The sequence below is a fragment of the Labeo rohita genome, chromosome 20 (genome assembly GCF_022985175.1).
Source record: "Labeo rohita strain BAU-BD-2019 chromosome 20, IGBB_LRoh.1.0, whole genome shotgun sequence".
Classification (NCBI taxonomy): domain Eukaryota; kingdom Metazoa; phylum Chordata; class Actinopteri; order Cypriniformes; family Cyprinidae; genus Labeo; species Labeo rohita.
Genome location: NC_066888.1, coordinates 4,264,992 through 4,281,806, shown reverse-complemented (window position 1 = coordinate 4,281,806; position 16,815 = coordinate 4,264,992). Strand labels below are relative to the sequence as shown.

General features: G+C 34.7%; 1 protein-coding gene across 1 annotated transcript in view; it reads left to right on the top strand.

The window, feature by feature from the left end:
* LOC127183107 (connector enhancer of kinase suppressor of ras 3) overlaps positions 1–16,815 on the top strand; it is a 65,302-nt gene that overhangs the window by 35,842 nt on the left and 12,645 nt on the right. The window contains exons 12-19 of the mRNA XM_051138925.1: positions 1,097–1,183; positions 4,064–4,350; positions 7,928–8,068; positions 8,241–8,315; positions 10,918–10,954; positions 11,174–11,343; positions 13,641–13,714; positions 15,713–15,784. Coding sequence (XP_050994882.1) covers positions 1,097–1,183; positions 4,064–4,350; positions 7,928–8,068; positions 8,241–8,315; positions 10,918–10,954; positions 11,174–11,343; positions 13,641–13,714; positions 15,713–15,784 — 943 coding nt within the window. The remainder of the gene's footprint in view (positions 1–1,096; positions 1,184–4,063; positions 4,351–7,927; positions 8,069–8,240; positions 8,316–10,917; positions 10,955–11,173; positions 11,344–13,640; positions 13,715–15,712; positions 15,785–16,815) is intronic.

The window sequence follows — 16,815 nt, the reverse complement described above, 5'->3', positions numbered from 1 at the left end:
TAAAACAACAAGTTGAATAAAAATAAGTTACCAATCAAATGAAATTAACCGTATTAACTAAATTAATTTGTACTTCAGAGGTGGCACAGGAGAACACAAAAATGGCTTGTAGGTGTATTTTCATTTGTCTAATGAGGCTCAGAGGTGGCATGAGTGCAATCAAATATATAAATTCATGTTGAGATTAATGTTTTAAATATAAAATTTTGAATATAGAAATATTAAATGATTTAATTAACTAAAAAGATACTTAAATGAAACTAAAACTACCAGTAGGTGGCAGCAAGTCACTGATTTAACTACTGAATCATTCATTCATTTGATTCGTTCGAACAACTGATTCATTCAGAAATAAAGCAAGTGACTGACTCGCTAGATTAGTAAAAAAAAGGCAAGTTCATTCATAAACAAAACAGCTGTGTTTGAATGGAGATGCACAGCAGCTCAGTTGTGACTTGTTTCAAACTATTTTTGACGAGCAAAATCAGGCAATAGTGTTATAGTCAGACAGTGTAAGTCACTTAAGATTAATGTGTTGTTTATTAACTGTTGTATTTACAAACTGTTTTCAAAACATACCTAACCAGCATCCCAGCATCAGAACATACCTACCAGCATATGCGGTTTTTAAAAAAAAAAAAAAAGTTAGTTTTTTCAGAAAATTACATTGTTTCACTAGATAAAACCCTTATTCCTTGGTTGGGGTCGTGTAGAGCACTTTGAAGATTCACTGAAACTGCAGTTTGGATCTTCAGCCCATTGGCTCCCACTGAAGTCCACTATATGGAGAAAAATCCTACAATGTTTTCCTAAAAAAACTTAGATTCTTTGCATCTGAAAAAAGAAAGACATGAACATAAGTTTCTAATAAAGTTCTCTAAACACAGTCCTTTTCTGCATATAGTGAACTAGGTGGCATTTAAGTGCATTGTATACAAAACAAAATCAAATAAAACCAGCACAGAAATAAAAGCAGAGACTTGTATGGTTCAATGATGTCTGCATCCTTTTTACTCTGAGCCTTTAAATAAATGTCTTAGCCAGCATGGCTCAAAGACTCAATTAGACTGATTCTTTCATTGTGCATGTGCTTTAGGGAAGCCACGTCCCATGTCCATGCCGGTAGACACTTGCCTGGGCGTGTCGGACTCCCCCTCCAGACCCTGGGCTCTTGGAAGAAAAGGTAAGCACAACACCTGCCTGTGTGTAAACTACCACTGAAGCGAGTTAATCCCCAGCTGTCAGCGTAAACATTTCACAAGCGCAATTACATGGGCAGGAGCAGGCAAAGGTCAGAGAACGCAGTTCGCGTTGCATTTTTGCCTCTGTTTGTCAGTAGCTCAAGGGCTAATCTCTGTATACCCATAGTTCATCAGTAAACATGTGCAATGTTTTTACAGACTATAAACACTGCAGAGTTGTTTTCTTTTTGCTACTAAAGAATGCCTGAATGAAAGATGTTATCATAGCTAGTCCAAAGCTAGTCATCATGTTGCATCATGAATTTTCTTTTACATTGTTGCTTAGTCTGTAGTCTGGCAGAGCCAGACAATTAAGCATGAATTCACATAAATTCCAAAATGTAACTTAAACTTACATTTACATTTAGTCATTTAGTAGATGCTTTTATCCAAAGTGACTTACAAATGAGGACAATAGAATCAATCAAAACCGGCAAACTAACAAAAACCATTGAAGTCAGCCAATCAGATTAAAGCTTGCAATTATGAAAAGGTTTTGTCATTTTTGTCTTTGCCCTCAAGGTCCCTAAATGGGTTCTATTATGCTTGTCTTGATTTTATTTTGGGGGTGTACTGGAACATGCTCTCATGCTTGGTGGTTAGAAAAACGCAATATTTCTCACACAATTTACATCATTGCTAAATCTTTCTCCCCAGTCTGCCACAAATGGCTTGATTAATTCCGGGTTTAATCAAGGCCTGCCTTCTGAAAAACTAAATGTGTTGTGATTGGTTAGCTGTCCCACTGCGTTGCGATTGGCAAACAGCTTAGACTGTGTTTCAGTACACCCACGCCCCTTGCCAAAGCAATAAGTTCAGTCTGCTACGTTATAGTTAAGGATATATTAAGGTATAGTTGTTGTTACAGTAGTGTTGGGTCCTACCGTCAGCCTGCGAGATTGCCGATACATGATAATATTGTGCTAATTTATTTATTCACATATTTAGTTTCATTGCCTGAAACCAGCTCCAGCATAAGACTAAAAGCAGCCAAATGTTATTAATATGACTTAATTTGTATTTAACATGACAACAACTAAATGAAAACATTGTAAGTTACTAATTATAATGTTTACATTCCTTAGTTATTCAATAAGCAGCTACAGAAAACGAGCAAAAAACATTAACATTATCAAAGAACATAATCACTGATTAGCCTAGTCTAGTCTAGTGCAAGTTTATGCATTTTAAAAAACACTCACGTTATAAGTGAAGCTATCTAGACTGTATGATAAATAAATCTCTTACCACACACTGCATATGTCTGCGGCGCATTACAGCTCTGACACAGCCACTGGAGCTGATCGCCACTCTAGTCAATACTTGTGTTTACACCCGCCATGTCTCAGCATGTATTTTGACCCCCTATACTGCACACGTCTGCATTGCGTTATGGCTCTGACGCGGCCACCGGAGCTGATCGCAGCCACTCTAGTCAGTGCTTGTGTTTACACCAGCCGTGCCACGGCTCATGGAAGCGTCCCAGAAGCGTCTGTCTGTGTTGCATCGCGGAGGCGGGATTTATTTTAATGATATTCAAATGGGCTACATTGTGACATCATAACACCCAGAAAACAACACTGTAGTCCAAAGGACCCGTTTGTTGTAGTTCTTGAAAAGGAATATTTTAAAAAACAAAATATCTGCTTTTGGAGTGGACTTTAAGATTTGTAACTTTGTAGATCTTTTTTATGCCCAAACATACACACCACACACTGACTAAAGTTCAAAAAGTGAAAAAGCTGTCAAAAGATTTCAGTTATGGCAAATACTAGGGGTGTAACGGTACACAGATGTCACGGATCGGTACGTACCTCGGTTTGAGGGTCACGGTTCAATACGATTTCAGTACAACAGGAAAAAAAAACAAACAAATCTACTATGCTAGGTTTCTTTTCATTTATTTTAAACAGACAGTAGTACAAATTACAAAAAAATAAATACTAAATATTAAATCAAAATAATGTCATATATAGACTATGAAATCTGCAGTACATATATACATACAAGGAATAAATACTTGAAATATATTTAATTTAGTTAACTGTTAGATAAGGGAAAAAACTGTGATATAACATAGCCTATATTTGCTGAGTTTCAGTTCAGTTTTGTGACAGAAAGGAAACTCAAACGGCAGAAAGTGACATTCTATTTGTTTTTTAAGTTGATTTTGCTAGTATGAGGAAAGTTGCAGTAATCGCGTCGGCACAAACACAAAACATATCAGTTCCAGGCTTCTAGCATTGCTAACTTGACAGCGCAGTTGGTACTTTTTCAAAATAAAATACAGTGAACCAAACATCAGTGCGCCCGTCTCACTGTGTCACCGTTAGAACGTGACTAAAGAACAAAGTCTATAATTTACATAATAACTAATAGTTTAGCATTTGAATGCATCGCAAATATGGAAATATTATGGAATATTTGGATTTGTGCCGAATGAGAGAGGTAGGATACAAGAGCACAAAGCTCCATTTAGCAGACAGTTATGCAAGCCTTTAAAGTAACGTTATACTCCTTTGTCAGTGAGAGTTGTGTACACAATCAGCACATGGTCACTGTCTAGTGGGCTTTGTTTTCAAGTGTGCAATTCCTGGCATTCGCTGTTCTTCTGCCAGCAGTTATCAAACAGTTGCATCACTGTGGGCACCTCCTTCTGGAATGAGGGTGAATTGCCTGTATTCGTTGTAAGGCCTCATGCACCGAACCGAGATGCCGTACCGTGACGGTTCGGTACAAATACATGTATCATTACACCCCTAGTAAATACCTATCATTAAATGTGTTTCCATCCTTACATGATGTGTCTCATCTGTCCTCAGGTGATGAGATCTTGCACAGGTATCTGAGTAACGAACAGATCCCCACAATCTCAGAAGAGTCGCCCTGTTACCCGCTGCCCTACCGCCCCGCAGGAGAACGCCAGCTGATCCGAGGGGTCGACCACATCCGCGGCAGCCAGTGTTTCATCAATGCAGACCTACACAACAGCGCCACCATACCCTACCAGGAGGCCGTCGCTCGGAAGTCATCAGGGAAATCTTCCAAGAGACCTCCTTCAGAACCCTCACTGTTCAGTAGCTGGATCGCCCGACTCAAGCTGCTCACACACTGAACGAGTTGCTGCTGGTTGTTTCATATCCGTGTGCAGTGTTATTACTTCAGATCCGGAATATTCCACAGGATCTGAGACGAGGATCTGTTGGGCCAGTATTAAAGACATCCTCAGTGAATCGCCTGTTACTTTATTTAACGTTTCATCAGCATTAAGGACACTACTGAAAACTCTTTCTCTGATAAATCAGGTCTTTAGAAGGATTTTCACTTCAAACTGTATCATCAATAAGTTATTTAATTTGTGCATATGTTGTGCATACAGGTCCAGCATATTTCCCACTTTTTAACATATGCCTTATGTAAGTTAAAGCTATGTCATATCTGAAATGAGAAAAAGAAAGGATACTGTACAGTCGAGAAAAAAAACAAACAAACATTTTTTAAAACAATTTTTAATAAGAGCATCCCTTTTGCAATAAATGTGCACATTGGTGTGTCTATAAGGCAAGGAAGTTCTTGTAAAAATTCAAAATGTATGATTCAGGGTTTGGTCAATTAAAATTGGCTCCCTTTTAATGCATGAGGCTGAATTTGAATGAATTTGGTCACTCTCCAAAGGAAGTAGAAATGGATTTGAATGGCAATGACAGGAAGTGGAATTTACTGTAAAGCTATCCAATGAAATTCCAATGACAATTTGACTAATCATGGCTAATAAGTAGAACATGCTTTATTCTGACTATATACGATATATTTCAGAAAACTAAACTCAACACTTTCAAATTAACAGTCAAATGATTTTCTTTCTCTCTTTTTTTTTTCATACAGCACCAGGTCAATAAGGTTTGAGGTCAGCTAATATATACATTTTTTTAAAGAAATTATTTCATTCTGTAAGAATGCATTTAATTTATCAAAAGTGATAGTTCTATATTGTTCATATTAAATATAGGTTAAGCATATAATATTAAATATTAAGCAGCTGTTTTAAACTGTGAGAATTGCAATTATTTGAGCAGCAAAATAGAATATTAGAATGACTTTTGAAGGATCATATGACACTGAATATGGCAGGAAGAGCTGCTGAAAATTCAGATTAAAAATGCATTTTTAAATATAATAAAATAGTATTTTAGGTTGCAATAATGTTTCTGTTTTTTGTAAAAATAATACCGTCTTTATTTTTGATCAAATAAATGCAGCTGTGATAAGCATAAGTGACTTCTTTCTAACAGACCCCAAACTTTTAAATGGTACTGTGTATATACGTAAGCTATACTTTATTTTTTTCTTTAATATTTTTAAATACTACATATATAGCAGTTATTCTAATTCCATTTTAATTCTACTTCCTTAAATTCATGTTCAAATTCAAATTACAATTCTGCATTCCATTCGCTACCTCGGTTCAAATTCAGAAGATGAAATAGAATTTAAAAGGCATTTTAAATTCAACTCTGAATGACACAGAACCCTGCTGAGTACATTTTGCCATATCATAGTGTGAAGTGTCTGCTTTCAACAGACTTGAATTGTGCTACAGTAGCACAATAATAAGGTCAGAAATCTTTCTTACTTTACTAACATTTCACTGTGCAAATTACTGACTGTCTTAGATCATATAAATGGTCTTGAGTGTTATTCATGCTTGAATCATTTCAACCATATCAGATGCAAAAAAACTGTTATAAACAAGAACACTCTTGAGTCTTAAAACCACCTACTGTAACACTAGAGCAAGTCATAGTTTTGAGCAAGATAGGATACTACTTGATACTCGTGTATGTTGTCAAACATTAATAAAGAATGCTATAAATGGAAAAACCCTCTCATTCCATGGATTCTTGTGCAGGGCAAATGCGGTCAGCTGTCTAATATTTTCTATTATGGTTTTTCTCCAGAGGGCGCTCTGTGAAATGAGATAAAGAAAGGATACTGTACAATCGAGAAAAAAACAAACAAGCATTTTTAAATAATTTCTAATAAGAGTATCCCTTTTGCAATGAATATGCACATTGGTGTGTCTATAAGGCAAGAAAGTTCTTGTAAAAATTCAAAATGTATGATTCAGGGTTTTGTAAATTAAAATTGCTTTATTCTGCTTTATTCTGACTATATACAATATATTTCAGAAAACTAAACTCAACACTTTCAAATTAACAGTCAAATGATTTTCTTTTCTTTTCTTCTTTTTTTTTTTTTTCATACAGCACCAGGTCAATAAGATACTCGTGTATGTGGTCAAACATTATTAATAAAGAATGCTATAAATGGAAAAACCCTCTCATTCCATGGATTCTTGTGCAGGGCAAATGCGGTCAGCTATTGTTTTTCTCCAGAGGGCGCTCTTTGAAATGAGAAAAAGAAAAGATACTGTACAGTCAAGAGAAAAAACAAACCAGCATTTTTTTAAACAATTTTTAATAAGAGAAAAAGAAAGGATACTGTACAGTCAAAAGAAAAAAAACAAACATTTTTTAAACAGTTTTTAATAAGAACATCCCTTTTGCAATAAATGTGCACATTGGTGAATCTATAAGGCAAGAAAGTTCTTGTAAAAATTCAAAATGTATGATTCAGGGTTTGGTCAATTTAAATTGGCTCCCTTTTAATGCATGAGGCTGAATTTTAATGAATTTGGTCACTCCCCACAGGAAGTAGAAATGGATTTGAATGTAAATGACAGGAAGCGGAATTTACTGAAAAGCAATCCAATAAAATTCCAGTGATCCAAGACAATTTGACTAATCATGGCTAATAAGTAGAACATGCTTTATTCTGACTAGATATATTTCAGAAAACTAACCTCAGCACTTTCAAATTAAGTCTTTAATTAAGTTTTTTTTTTTTTTTTTTTTTTTTTTTTTTTCATACAGCACCAGGTCAATAAGATACTCGTGTATGTTGTCAAACATTTTTAATAAAGAATGCTTAAAAAAAAAATTCCATGGATTCTTGTGCGGGGCAAATGCGGTCTGCTATCTAATATTTTCTATCATGCTTTTCCTCCAGAGGGCGCTCTTTGGTTACAGTGAAATCTGATTTATTGGAGTTATTTGTTTATCAAAACAAGTAATTGTTTAAATCTATTTATTCCTACGTTTTCTACGTAACATATACATGTAAACACGCCACATTTAAAAGCCTAAAGGCCAAAAAAAAAAAAAAAAAAAAAAAAAAAAGCATGCTACACACAATTATTATTTATTTATTATTATGGATTATTTTTGTCCAAACCTATCATACCTGACCAATTAGACATGACAGCCAGGCTACAAAGTTCCGCCCGTTTTTATTTGTCATTATTCTAGAGCCTATACCTTACTTTGTTATTGTGTAGCACAAATATACTCCAAAGCATAACATGTTGAAAAAAGTTTTTTAGGTTCATCTTCTATGCAATGCAATAGTGCCGCGCAGTGGTCGGTAACTGGAGCGCAAGGATTTTTATCTGACAACAACACACACAAGCACCTTTCCCAAGTCTTTCTTTAAAGCAAACCATCAGATTACACTTGAATATAATGACAGAAAGAAGTCTGATTATAATCTAATGAAGGTGAATACAAAAGACGTGATGAAGAGACGCAAGTGATTAAATCAATTATGCAAATGAAAGGCGTTATTAGACGCTCGTGCAAGTCAAACTCAACGTCCAGAGGCGCTTCACAAACAAACACACTGAAACAGCTTGTGAAGGATCTGGGATGTCTGCTAGGGTGATTTTCAGAGGAATAAAGTACCTGCAGGTTTTCACATGCTGGTTACAGGTAAGAAAAAGAAAAGAAATGAGAAATACACATAATACACAAAGGAAAAGTGAAAACCAAACTTAACTGTATCATAAGTTTGTCAGGCAAAGACGCTTCAAAACATTACATTTCTTTTAGATTTCTTTATCATTATTAACTAGAACATGTTTGACTTGTTTTCTTTGTTCAGTTGGTAGAGGACATATTTATACTGGTCTCTTATCTGAAGGCAGCAGAAGTGAATCAAATGAGCCGGACAGAGTCAGTAAGTGTTCACTTCATTCCTGTTGTTGTTTTTGGGATCCACAGTTACTTTGACTCTGAAATGACCTTTTGTGCAAGTATGTCACGTATTAATTCTTTCTTTTTAACGACATAATTGCTTTCTAACCATATAACCAAAGGCATTTCTGTCAAATAGGCCTAGATAAAACAAATACTTAAAAAAATCTAAGTGTTTCAGTTCAAAAGTTGGTATAAATAATGTCAAAGATATCATAAAATAATAAACTTTTTTTTTTTTTGGCCAGCCACTATGTTCTTTTACTGACTTATAATAATGTTATATTTTAATGTAGTCAGTGTGAGTGTGATTGTTTTCTCTACATTCCGTGTTATTTCTGAGCTGATATTATCAGTTTTTCTAATTTTCGTGTGGCAATCATAAACCACTTCCTATCATCTAGATATTACATATTACTCAGCAGAATGTTTATCTGTCTATACAAATTCTGCTTAACTTTGACAACCTTCTTTTAGAAACTTCTGCAAAGTAGTTGAATAAATGAAATAATGTTTATTCGATTGGAGTATCTAGACTATCTGAATTATTTTTTTTTTTTTACTTTAAATTCACAGCTTTGAAATTGTTATTATAAACCAGCAAGGTTATAGATTTAAAACTGAAACTAACAACTCCAGAATAACAAAGGTCAGACCCATTATCAGCAGGTAAGCTTAAAGTTGATGAAACTGAAGTATAGATCAAGACAGATCGTTTCTACCAAATCAATCTCAGTAGAAAACATCACTTTTTTTTTTTAGGAGCTGGCAATTTCATTTAAATCTGTACAATGTCAACAAACTTAGGTTGCAAAAAATATAAAAATTAAAATCATACGAAAATGTATAAATTAGTTTGCCAGAGAACTGCCATTAGATTGTGATGTTTCTTTTATATTATTACATACATTTGGATTATCAAAAAAAAAAAAAAAAAAACTCAGGATTTAATGATTGCATACGTCTGTCATTTTCACAACTGGATATTCCGGTGATTTTTTTTTTTTTTTTTTTTATTATATATTTTTTTAAATAATAATAATTTAATTTATTTAAAAAAAAAAATAAATAAATAACAACGATTACATGGATGAACCACTCATAGTAAAAACTATAATATCATCTAAAATCAATTTTTTGGAGAGATTAATTGAAAAATATCATGTATGTGAACCAAAAAATCAAGATTTGAAGTTGACATTTGTAAAAGTTTTTGTTGGTAAATAACCATTTAAGGTTTTTCACCTTTTTAATCAGCTTTTCTGCAGTTCACTTGAAGTCCTGTGGCATGACATGATTTTTTTTTTTTTATTATTTATTTATTTATTTATTTTTTATTTTCCATGTAGCTTCTCAGTGAATATGAACTCATGAAATATATAATAACCAGTGTTGGGAAGTAACTAGTTGCATGTAACAGGATTACGTAATTTAATTGCAAACTAAATGTAATTGTAATCAATTACAGATACTGCGAAAAAATATGTAATTAAATTACAGTTACTTTTAAAAATAATACGAATTACAAAGGGGGTTACATCTGAATTTTGTTCACACACATCCACATACGAATTTAATTGATTTCTCCATAAATTACATTGACTGATCTAAAATATGAAAAAAATATGAGACCATTGTTTCAGGAGTTTAGGACACAGAATAAGACACATTTACTCAATAACTATTTTATTTCCTATTTGGATTCATGTATTTGCTTTATTTTTCAGAATAACTTGTTTTTTTAAAAGCCATTGTTGGATTTCCTGTCATAACTATGCAAAGTTTGTTATAGCAAAACATTATTATAGCTATTAAACTATTTCTTGTTATGGTTTTAAATCTTTATTTAACCTCAGAATGATCTCAAAATAAGTGTGATTTTTTTTTTTTTTTTTTTTTTTTTGTGTGTGTGGTAACTGAGCTTTAAAATTAAATTATTATAATCTCAATACAAGTGATGAAGGATTCCAAAAGAGTTACAGAGTTAGTGTTGAGGATACTGTACGTTAACCCATGGTTTGCATGTTTTAAAAATAATTAACAGTTAAAAGCATTAGAAATTTAGAAAAGTAACCAAATGTACAGTAATCAGTTACATTACTTTAATAAAGTAATTGAAAAGTTGCACTGCTTATTATTGTACTTTTTAAATAGGGTAACTTGTAATCTGCAACCTATTAAATTTCCGAAGTAATCTTCCCAACACTGATAATAACTAACTGAGGAAAAACCTGTTTTGGAATATGACGAATAACATGTCACACTGCTTTACACGTCATATCAGCTGTCCAATTACTGTAGCTTCAAAACGAACTTCAGTCTGTGGGACTTCCCTGTTTACTGTACATGCCTATATAGCATCATATGTGAGTGCGTCTTGGAAGAGTGAGAGGGAGGATATCAGTATTGGTGTGTACATGTACTTGAACTCTCTTACTGGCATGTGTGTGGCGGTACGGGGAAGTGAAGCCTCTCTTTAGAGGCAGCTGTGTTATTAGCGCTGTCTCTCTGAGCTGTGGGCGCTGATGGCTGAGTTCACTGCGTAATTTACAGCACTTCTGTCTTCTCTTCGCTTGCACTTTCAGTACCCTCTAGAAGACTTTGCTGCTGAGAAGTCTCAAGGTAAGCCAAACAAAGCGTTTTTTTAACAGAGACAAATTATAGTTGTTGCAGTTACACAATGTAGAAAGAGATGTGTTAACATAATCATGAACCTGTTGATCGCATCATGTAGACGTGATGCTTTTATCTTCGCTATTGATGTTTCAGAGTACCGTTAAGTAAGAGCGGCACTGCTGAGGGACTGCTGTTGCCTCATTTGCATGTGTTTGTTTGTTATAGGAGATGGTGTGATGAGCCGCAGAAGGGTCTCAGTGAAAGACCTGGGCCAGGGCGACTGTCAGGGCTGGTTGTACAAAAGAAAGGAGAGCAAAGGGCTCTTGGGCTGGAGGTGGAAAAAATTTTGGTTTGTGCTCAAGAAATGTTCACTCTACTGGTACACATCGGACATGGTAAGTTATGTGGTTTTCCTCTGATAAAGTGTGACCTCGCTACAGAAAATGTGAACAAGTGTGTTGATGTCTTGACAGTTCATCTATTCTCTTATGTTGGAAATGAGTATTCAGAAGCAAAACATATTGAACAAACTATATCAATTGAGTGTTGTGGGTTTGATACAGAGTATGCAATGAACAGACAGTCTCTTGAGCACTCATTTGATTCACAACGCACTTTTCTGATAAAAAAAAATTGGATATTATGATAGTACAAGGCTATAAAAACCAATGCTGCTGCCACAAATTTGAGGAAAAAAAAAAAATCTGGCTGCGAATGACAAGTACATAATTTATGTAGTTATATAGTTAGTTTATGAAGAGCTCATGTAACGTGAGATTAGTCATTGTACAAACCCATATATATATATATATATATAGCTAGTTCATGTTTATAAATAATTAGCCAAAGATAATTAAGTATTTTTAATTGTCAGAATATAATTTCTTATGTTCGTTTATTAACCATTAAGCATGCTTTAAGGATAAAATGTAAGTATATAATTGGTATAAAACGGATAGTTCCAGTCTTTGGTTCTGATTGGTTGAGCTGCGTTCGAAGCTGTTGGAAATTACAAACATACACCTTTGTTTACTTCTGTGTGTTGCTCAGCAACCACTTTGTTGCAACCATAGATATGTATAGATGCCCCATTTGACCACTCCAGGCTCATAGATGTGTCCGCAATCTTGGAACGGTCAATTTGACATGCTATACTATAGGTTCGCAGACCAACGGCTGTGCAGGATTGTGGCATTTTAAAAATATTCAGTGATTACTATGGTGAGTGACGTCAAGTTGACCATTACAATGTAGCGGGCGGCCCATAGAAACAGTCACCAATGAGCATCTACATATATATATCTATGGTTGCAACCACAACCGTTTTTGAGGAACTACATTGTTTGTTAGAAGAAGAATAATGTTTTTATCAGTGTCAGTACAGTGTTTCTCCCACGTTCACAGCTTTGGGGTGGGGGTGGTGGGGGGGTCGGGGGGTCGGGGGGTTGATGGATGAGGCAGGGCTTGCTGGTACCCAACGGTACTTTTTTCCGGTACTTTACTCTCTGTATAATAACAAAAACATTTATTTCAGTGAAAAAAAATCTAATGAAAAAAAAAAACAAAACATAGGTTTACTGTTAAAATTAATACATGGAAGAAAATTTATGTGAATATACTGTTGTTTTTTCTACAATTAAGTGGTTAATCTGTTTGTAATATTTATTTTTATCATTTGTCAGAAAACATAAACATAAGATGTACATTATACTGCACAAAAGTAATACAAGAGTAATATATTTCTGTTACACGTACTTTAATTTTGACAGGTTGCCCTGAAGTTTCTGTTTATACAGTATATGATGCTAGTTCACATTCACGTGAGGGTGGGGGGCGGGTCGTCCCACTAATATAATGGCAGGGGAAACACTGCATTACATTTTATTTGCTCTGTTTTATTTTGCGAAACCTTCTGTTTTACGTTAGCGTTTTATAAAAGCAATAAGCACCCTGAAGCTTATTGCTTTAATATCTAATTAGTAATTAAAATCCAGAATATTTTTTGTCTTTAAAATTCTCATTCTGCTTTAATTTGGAGCAAGAAATACAAGGGAGTGACTTCAAAATGAAGAAATGTCACTAACAGCATTTTCAGTTTGCCATCTCATATCCTGAATAAAACTAGCTCCAAATTACAGGCCAAGTTTCAAAAAAGCATGGCTGTCTTAAAGTGGTAGTTCACCCAAAAAAATGAAAAATCTGTCATTTACTTACTGTCAAGTTGCTCCAAACCTGTATGAGTTTCATTCTGCTGTGGAACAAGAAAGAAGATATTTTGAAGAATGTGGGTAACCAAACAGTTGATGGTAGTCATTGATTACCACAGTGTGCAAAAAACAAAAAAACAGAAACTGTTTGGTTACCAACATTCTTAAAAAATATCTTCTTGTTCAGCAGAAGAAAAAACTCATACAGGTCTGGAAGAATTTGAGAGTGAATAAACAATTTTCATTTTTGGGTAAACTTTCCCTTTAAGTATATTGTAGAGACCATGGGTTTCTACAATGTACTTAGACTTATGGTGCTTTTGGGTAACACAACCCTGGTTAGTTGTGTAATAAGTAGTGTAGTAATCATGACAATGAACACTGCTTAAAAACCAATCCACCTTCTTCTAAACCAAAAAACACCTAAACTCAAACTTAAATGGGTAGTCTTTTTCCAGAGACAAATTCTCTCTGTTTCCTTTCAGGCAGAGAAGGCCGAAGGCTACATCAACCTGAGAGACTTCACCATAGAACAAGCTACCGAATGCAAGAAGAAGTTGTGAGTTCATCTTCCTTATTTAGAGAGATTTTTGGCCGCTTGTGGTTTAAAAAAAAAAAAAAAAAAAACGGACATGCCTATTTGCACCATGTGGCCTCATTACTGCTTGCTGTAATATCCAGCCTACATCGCTATAACTGTTGCTCATACTTGGCAACATAGAGCAACCTTACACTCTAAAAAATGCTGGGTTAAAAACAACCCAACTTCGGTTATTTGGCAACCCAGCACTGGGTAAATATTGGACAGAACACATGCTGGGTTGTTTTATTTAACTAAACTATTGTTTAAAAATGATTATATTGCTGGCTTAAAATGGGCTGGAAATTTAAAATCACCCACAGAATTATAGAGGCAACAGCGATAATCAAAAGGTGAACATTTATTATTAAGCAAAAATGGACAAAAATATAAGACAAATTCAATTTATCTGGGTGAATACAGCATACTAAAGTGTATTCAAGCGTTCTCTGTAATCACCTTCTTGCCGATTCTCGTGCTGGTGTGCTGCTAAAATCTGAGCTAGTGATGGGCTGCTGTTCGTCGGGGGAACTGTGAACCTCAGACCGCTGCTTTGCATTTTACTTGTAGCTGAAAGATGTCGTGACTGACTCCATAACCTGCCCATAAACAAACAGCACTGAGATTAGCGAGCATATTTTAACATCAAGTTAAATTAAATTCAGTATTTTAGCGAATAAAATCAATTTGTTATGCAAGGCAAAAGATGTTTTGATCATGCGTCCATCATGCGTCTGCTGCTGACGTGTTTAGAGACAGGGTTAACCTAGCGGTTGTGTAGCAAAAATAACCCAAATGACCTAGTAGCTTTGTTAGAAAACAACTACCCAGCACCTGGGTAAAAATATTTAAAATAACCCAATAATAGACCCAGCAGGTTGAACCCAGCATTTGGGTTAATATGCAGCACCCACACAAATTATTAAAACTACTTGATCCACACTGGATCCACACAAAACATCATTGCAACCTCCTAGAACATTCTAGCAACATCCTACCAACCACCCAGAATACACTCACAATGGTCTCTCAGATCTTAGCAGTGTCCTAGATACCCAGAACATCTGCAGCCATAGATATGCAGTAAAACTAAGATATTCTTCGCAAGTTGCCAAACAAACATCATCAGAGAAGAAATGCCATTCCAGAGTTGAAGCAAAAAGTTGTTCTATTTAGAAGGTTACCAAGACAAACAATTTTTGGCCTGCACAGCAACACCAACAACACCAGAATAGCTTCACAGCAATACACTTAAAGGTGCAATATTTAATATTGACAGCTAGCAGTTGAAATACTGCATACTGCAGTCCAAACTCAATGCTCTTTGGGGTTGCCAGATAGAGAACACGCAACAAGACAGAACAACAAGCCTTAATAAGTTAGTTATGTTTTTTTTTTTTTTTTTTTTTTTTAGGTTGGGTAGAATCTGTGATCTCTCACCCAGTTCGTTTACTGGCTTCCATGGCTGCAATGCACTTTGTTTTCTTCGCTTTGTAGCCCTTTTAACACACCATGCAGGCAACAACCCACATCAGATGTTAATATGCATAAATAGTATATTTTCTGCAGAGAATGTAAAATGGTTATAGGGTTGTTATTTGACTGGTGCATTTTGAGCGCATAGTGTGAAATGTCAGGCTGTAAAACTGATTTTTTTTTTTCACACTGGAAGTGTGTCATCTATACCCCTCTTAATATGTGCTTAGAGCACAGGAAACTGCCTGCTCTAAGTATGTGGTCTGAGCTTCTGTTTCACAGACTTCCTTCATAAGGACATACAGTAACTCTGCTTTACTTTGATAACTATGTTTGGATATAAGATAAGACAGGAGACAAACTTTGGTGTCGAACACGTTTTCGGTTTTGTGTAATGCTTCCACTACGTCACGTAACCACACATCCACAAAGATAATATCTCTGAGAACTGCTGGAGTTGTTTATGTTTTAATTTGCATTCACTTCATTCTTATTTTCCAGTGCAATGAAAGCAAGCCACCTCCACATGCTGACACTCTACTTTGCAGCTGAAAACATGAAAGACATGAACAAGTGAGTGTGAGAAGACACAATTTACTGTGTTTGTAAATGTGGTGAGAGATAAAGTGCATGCTGATGCTACACTTATGAAAACAAAACTACCTTTTTTAGTCATGTAGCACTTACGCATACATGTGAACCATGTGGGTCTGGTTTTTGGCTCAACGTGACATGTTTGCATTGCAGTGTGGCGGGGTGCTTTGACACCTCATTGTGACCAAAGCTGTCTGCAGCACACCATGCAAATGAGCATGTTTGATGAAAATACAGGGTTTTGCAGACATCCATTACTAAATCTACAGTTTAGCTTTTGCTGGTAGAAAGTGTCCAAAAAGTTATGTGCTTTATTGCAACTAATTTATAAATATTTTATTTAAAAGAATATATAATAGTAAATAAATAATGTTGTGTTAACTTAATTAATTAGTTCTGAAAAAATAAAATAAATATTTTAACAAAGTTAACACACTGTCCAGCCTCCAGACTTGTACATCGTCTTATATTTCATACTGTTAAAAAATATGACAAATATGATGCAGGGTAACAACTCCATAAATGCAGTTATGCCCTAAAATTCAAGATATTTGTGCAAAAAAATGCCCCTGTATATTTATAATATATATATATATATATATATATATATATTATAAATATACAGGGGCATATATATATATATATATATTATAAATATACAGGGGCATTTTTTTGCACAAATATCTTGAATCTCACACAATGTCACATGGGCAGCAAGAGCAATATGACAGGAGTGCTGATTTTGTCTCCATCTATCACAAGCCTAATTGTGTTTTTTTTTTTTTTTTTTATATACTACAGTTCAGTAAATAAGTTTTATTGTGTTATATTTTAAACACTATATTGTGTTTTTGCTCAGTTTTGCAGAGAACATATTACCTTTGAAGCTGTAGCAGAATTGTTGCGCGTCTCTGACCAACAAAGCGGTGTTTAGTTTCTGAATGAATCCATGTTTTGAACAAATTGTGTGAATCAATGATTCAAAGGCCTATTTATGAAGAGCCTATTTA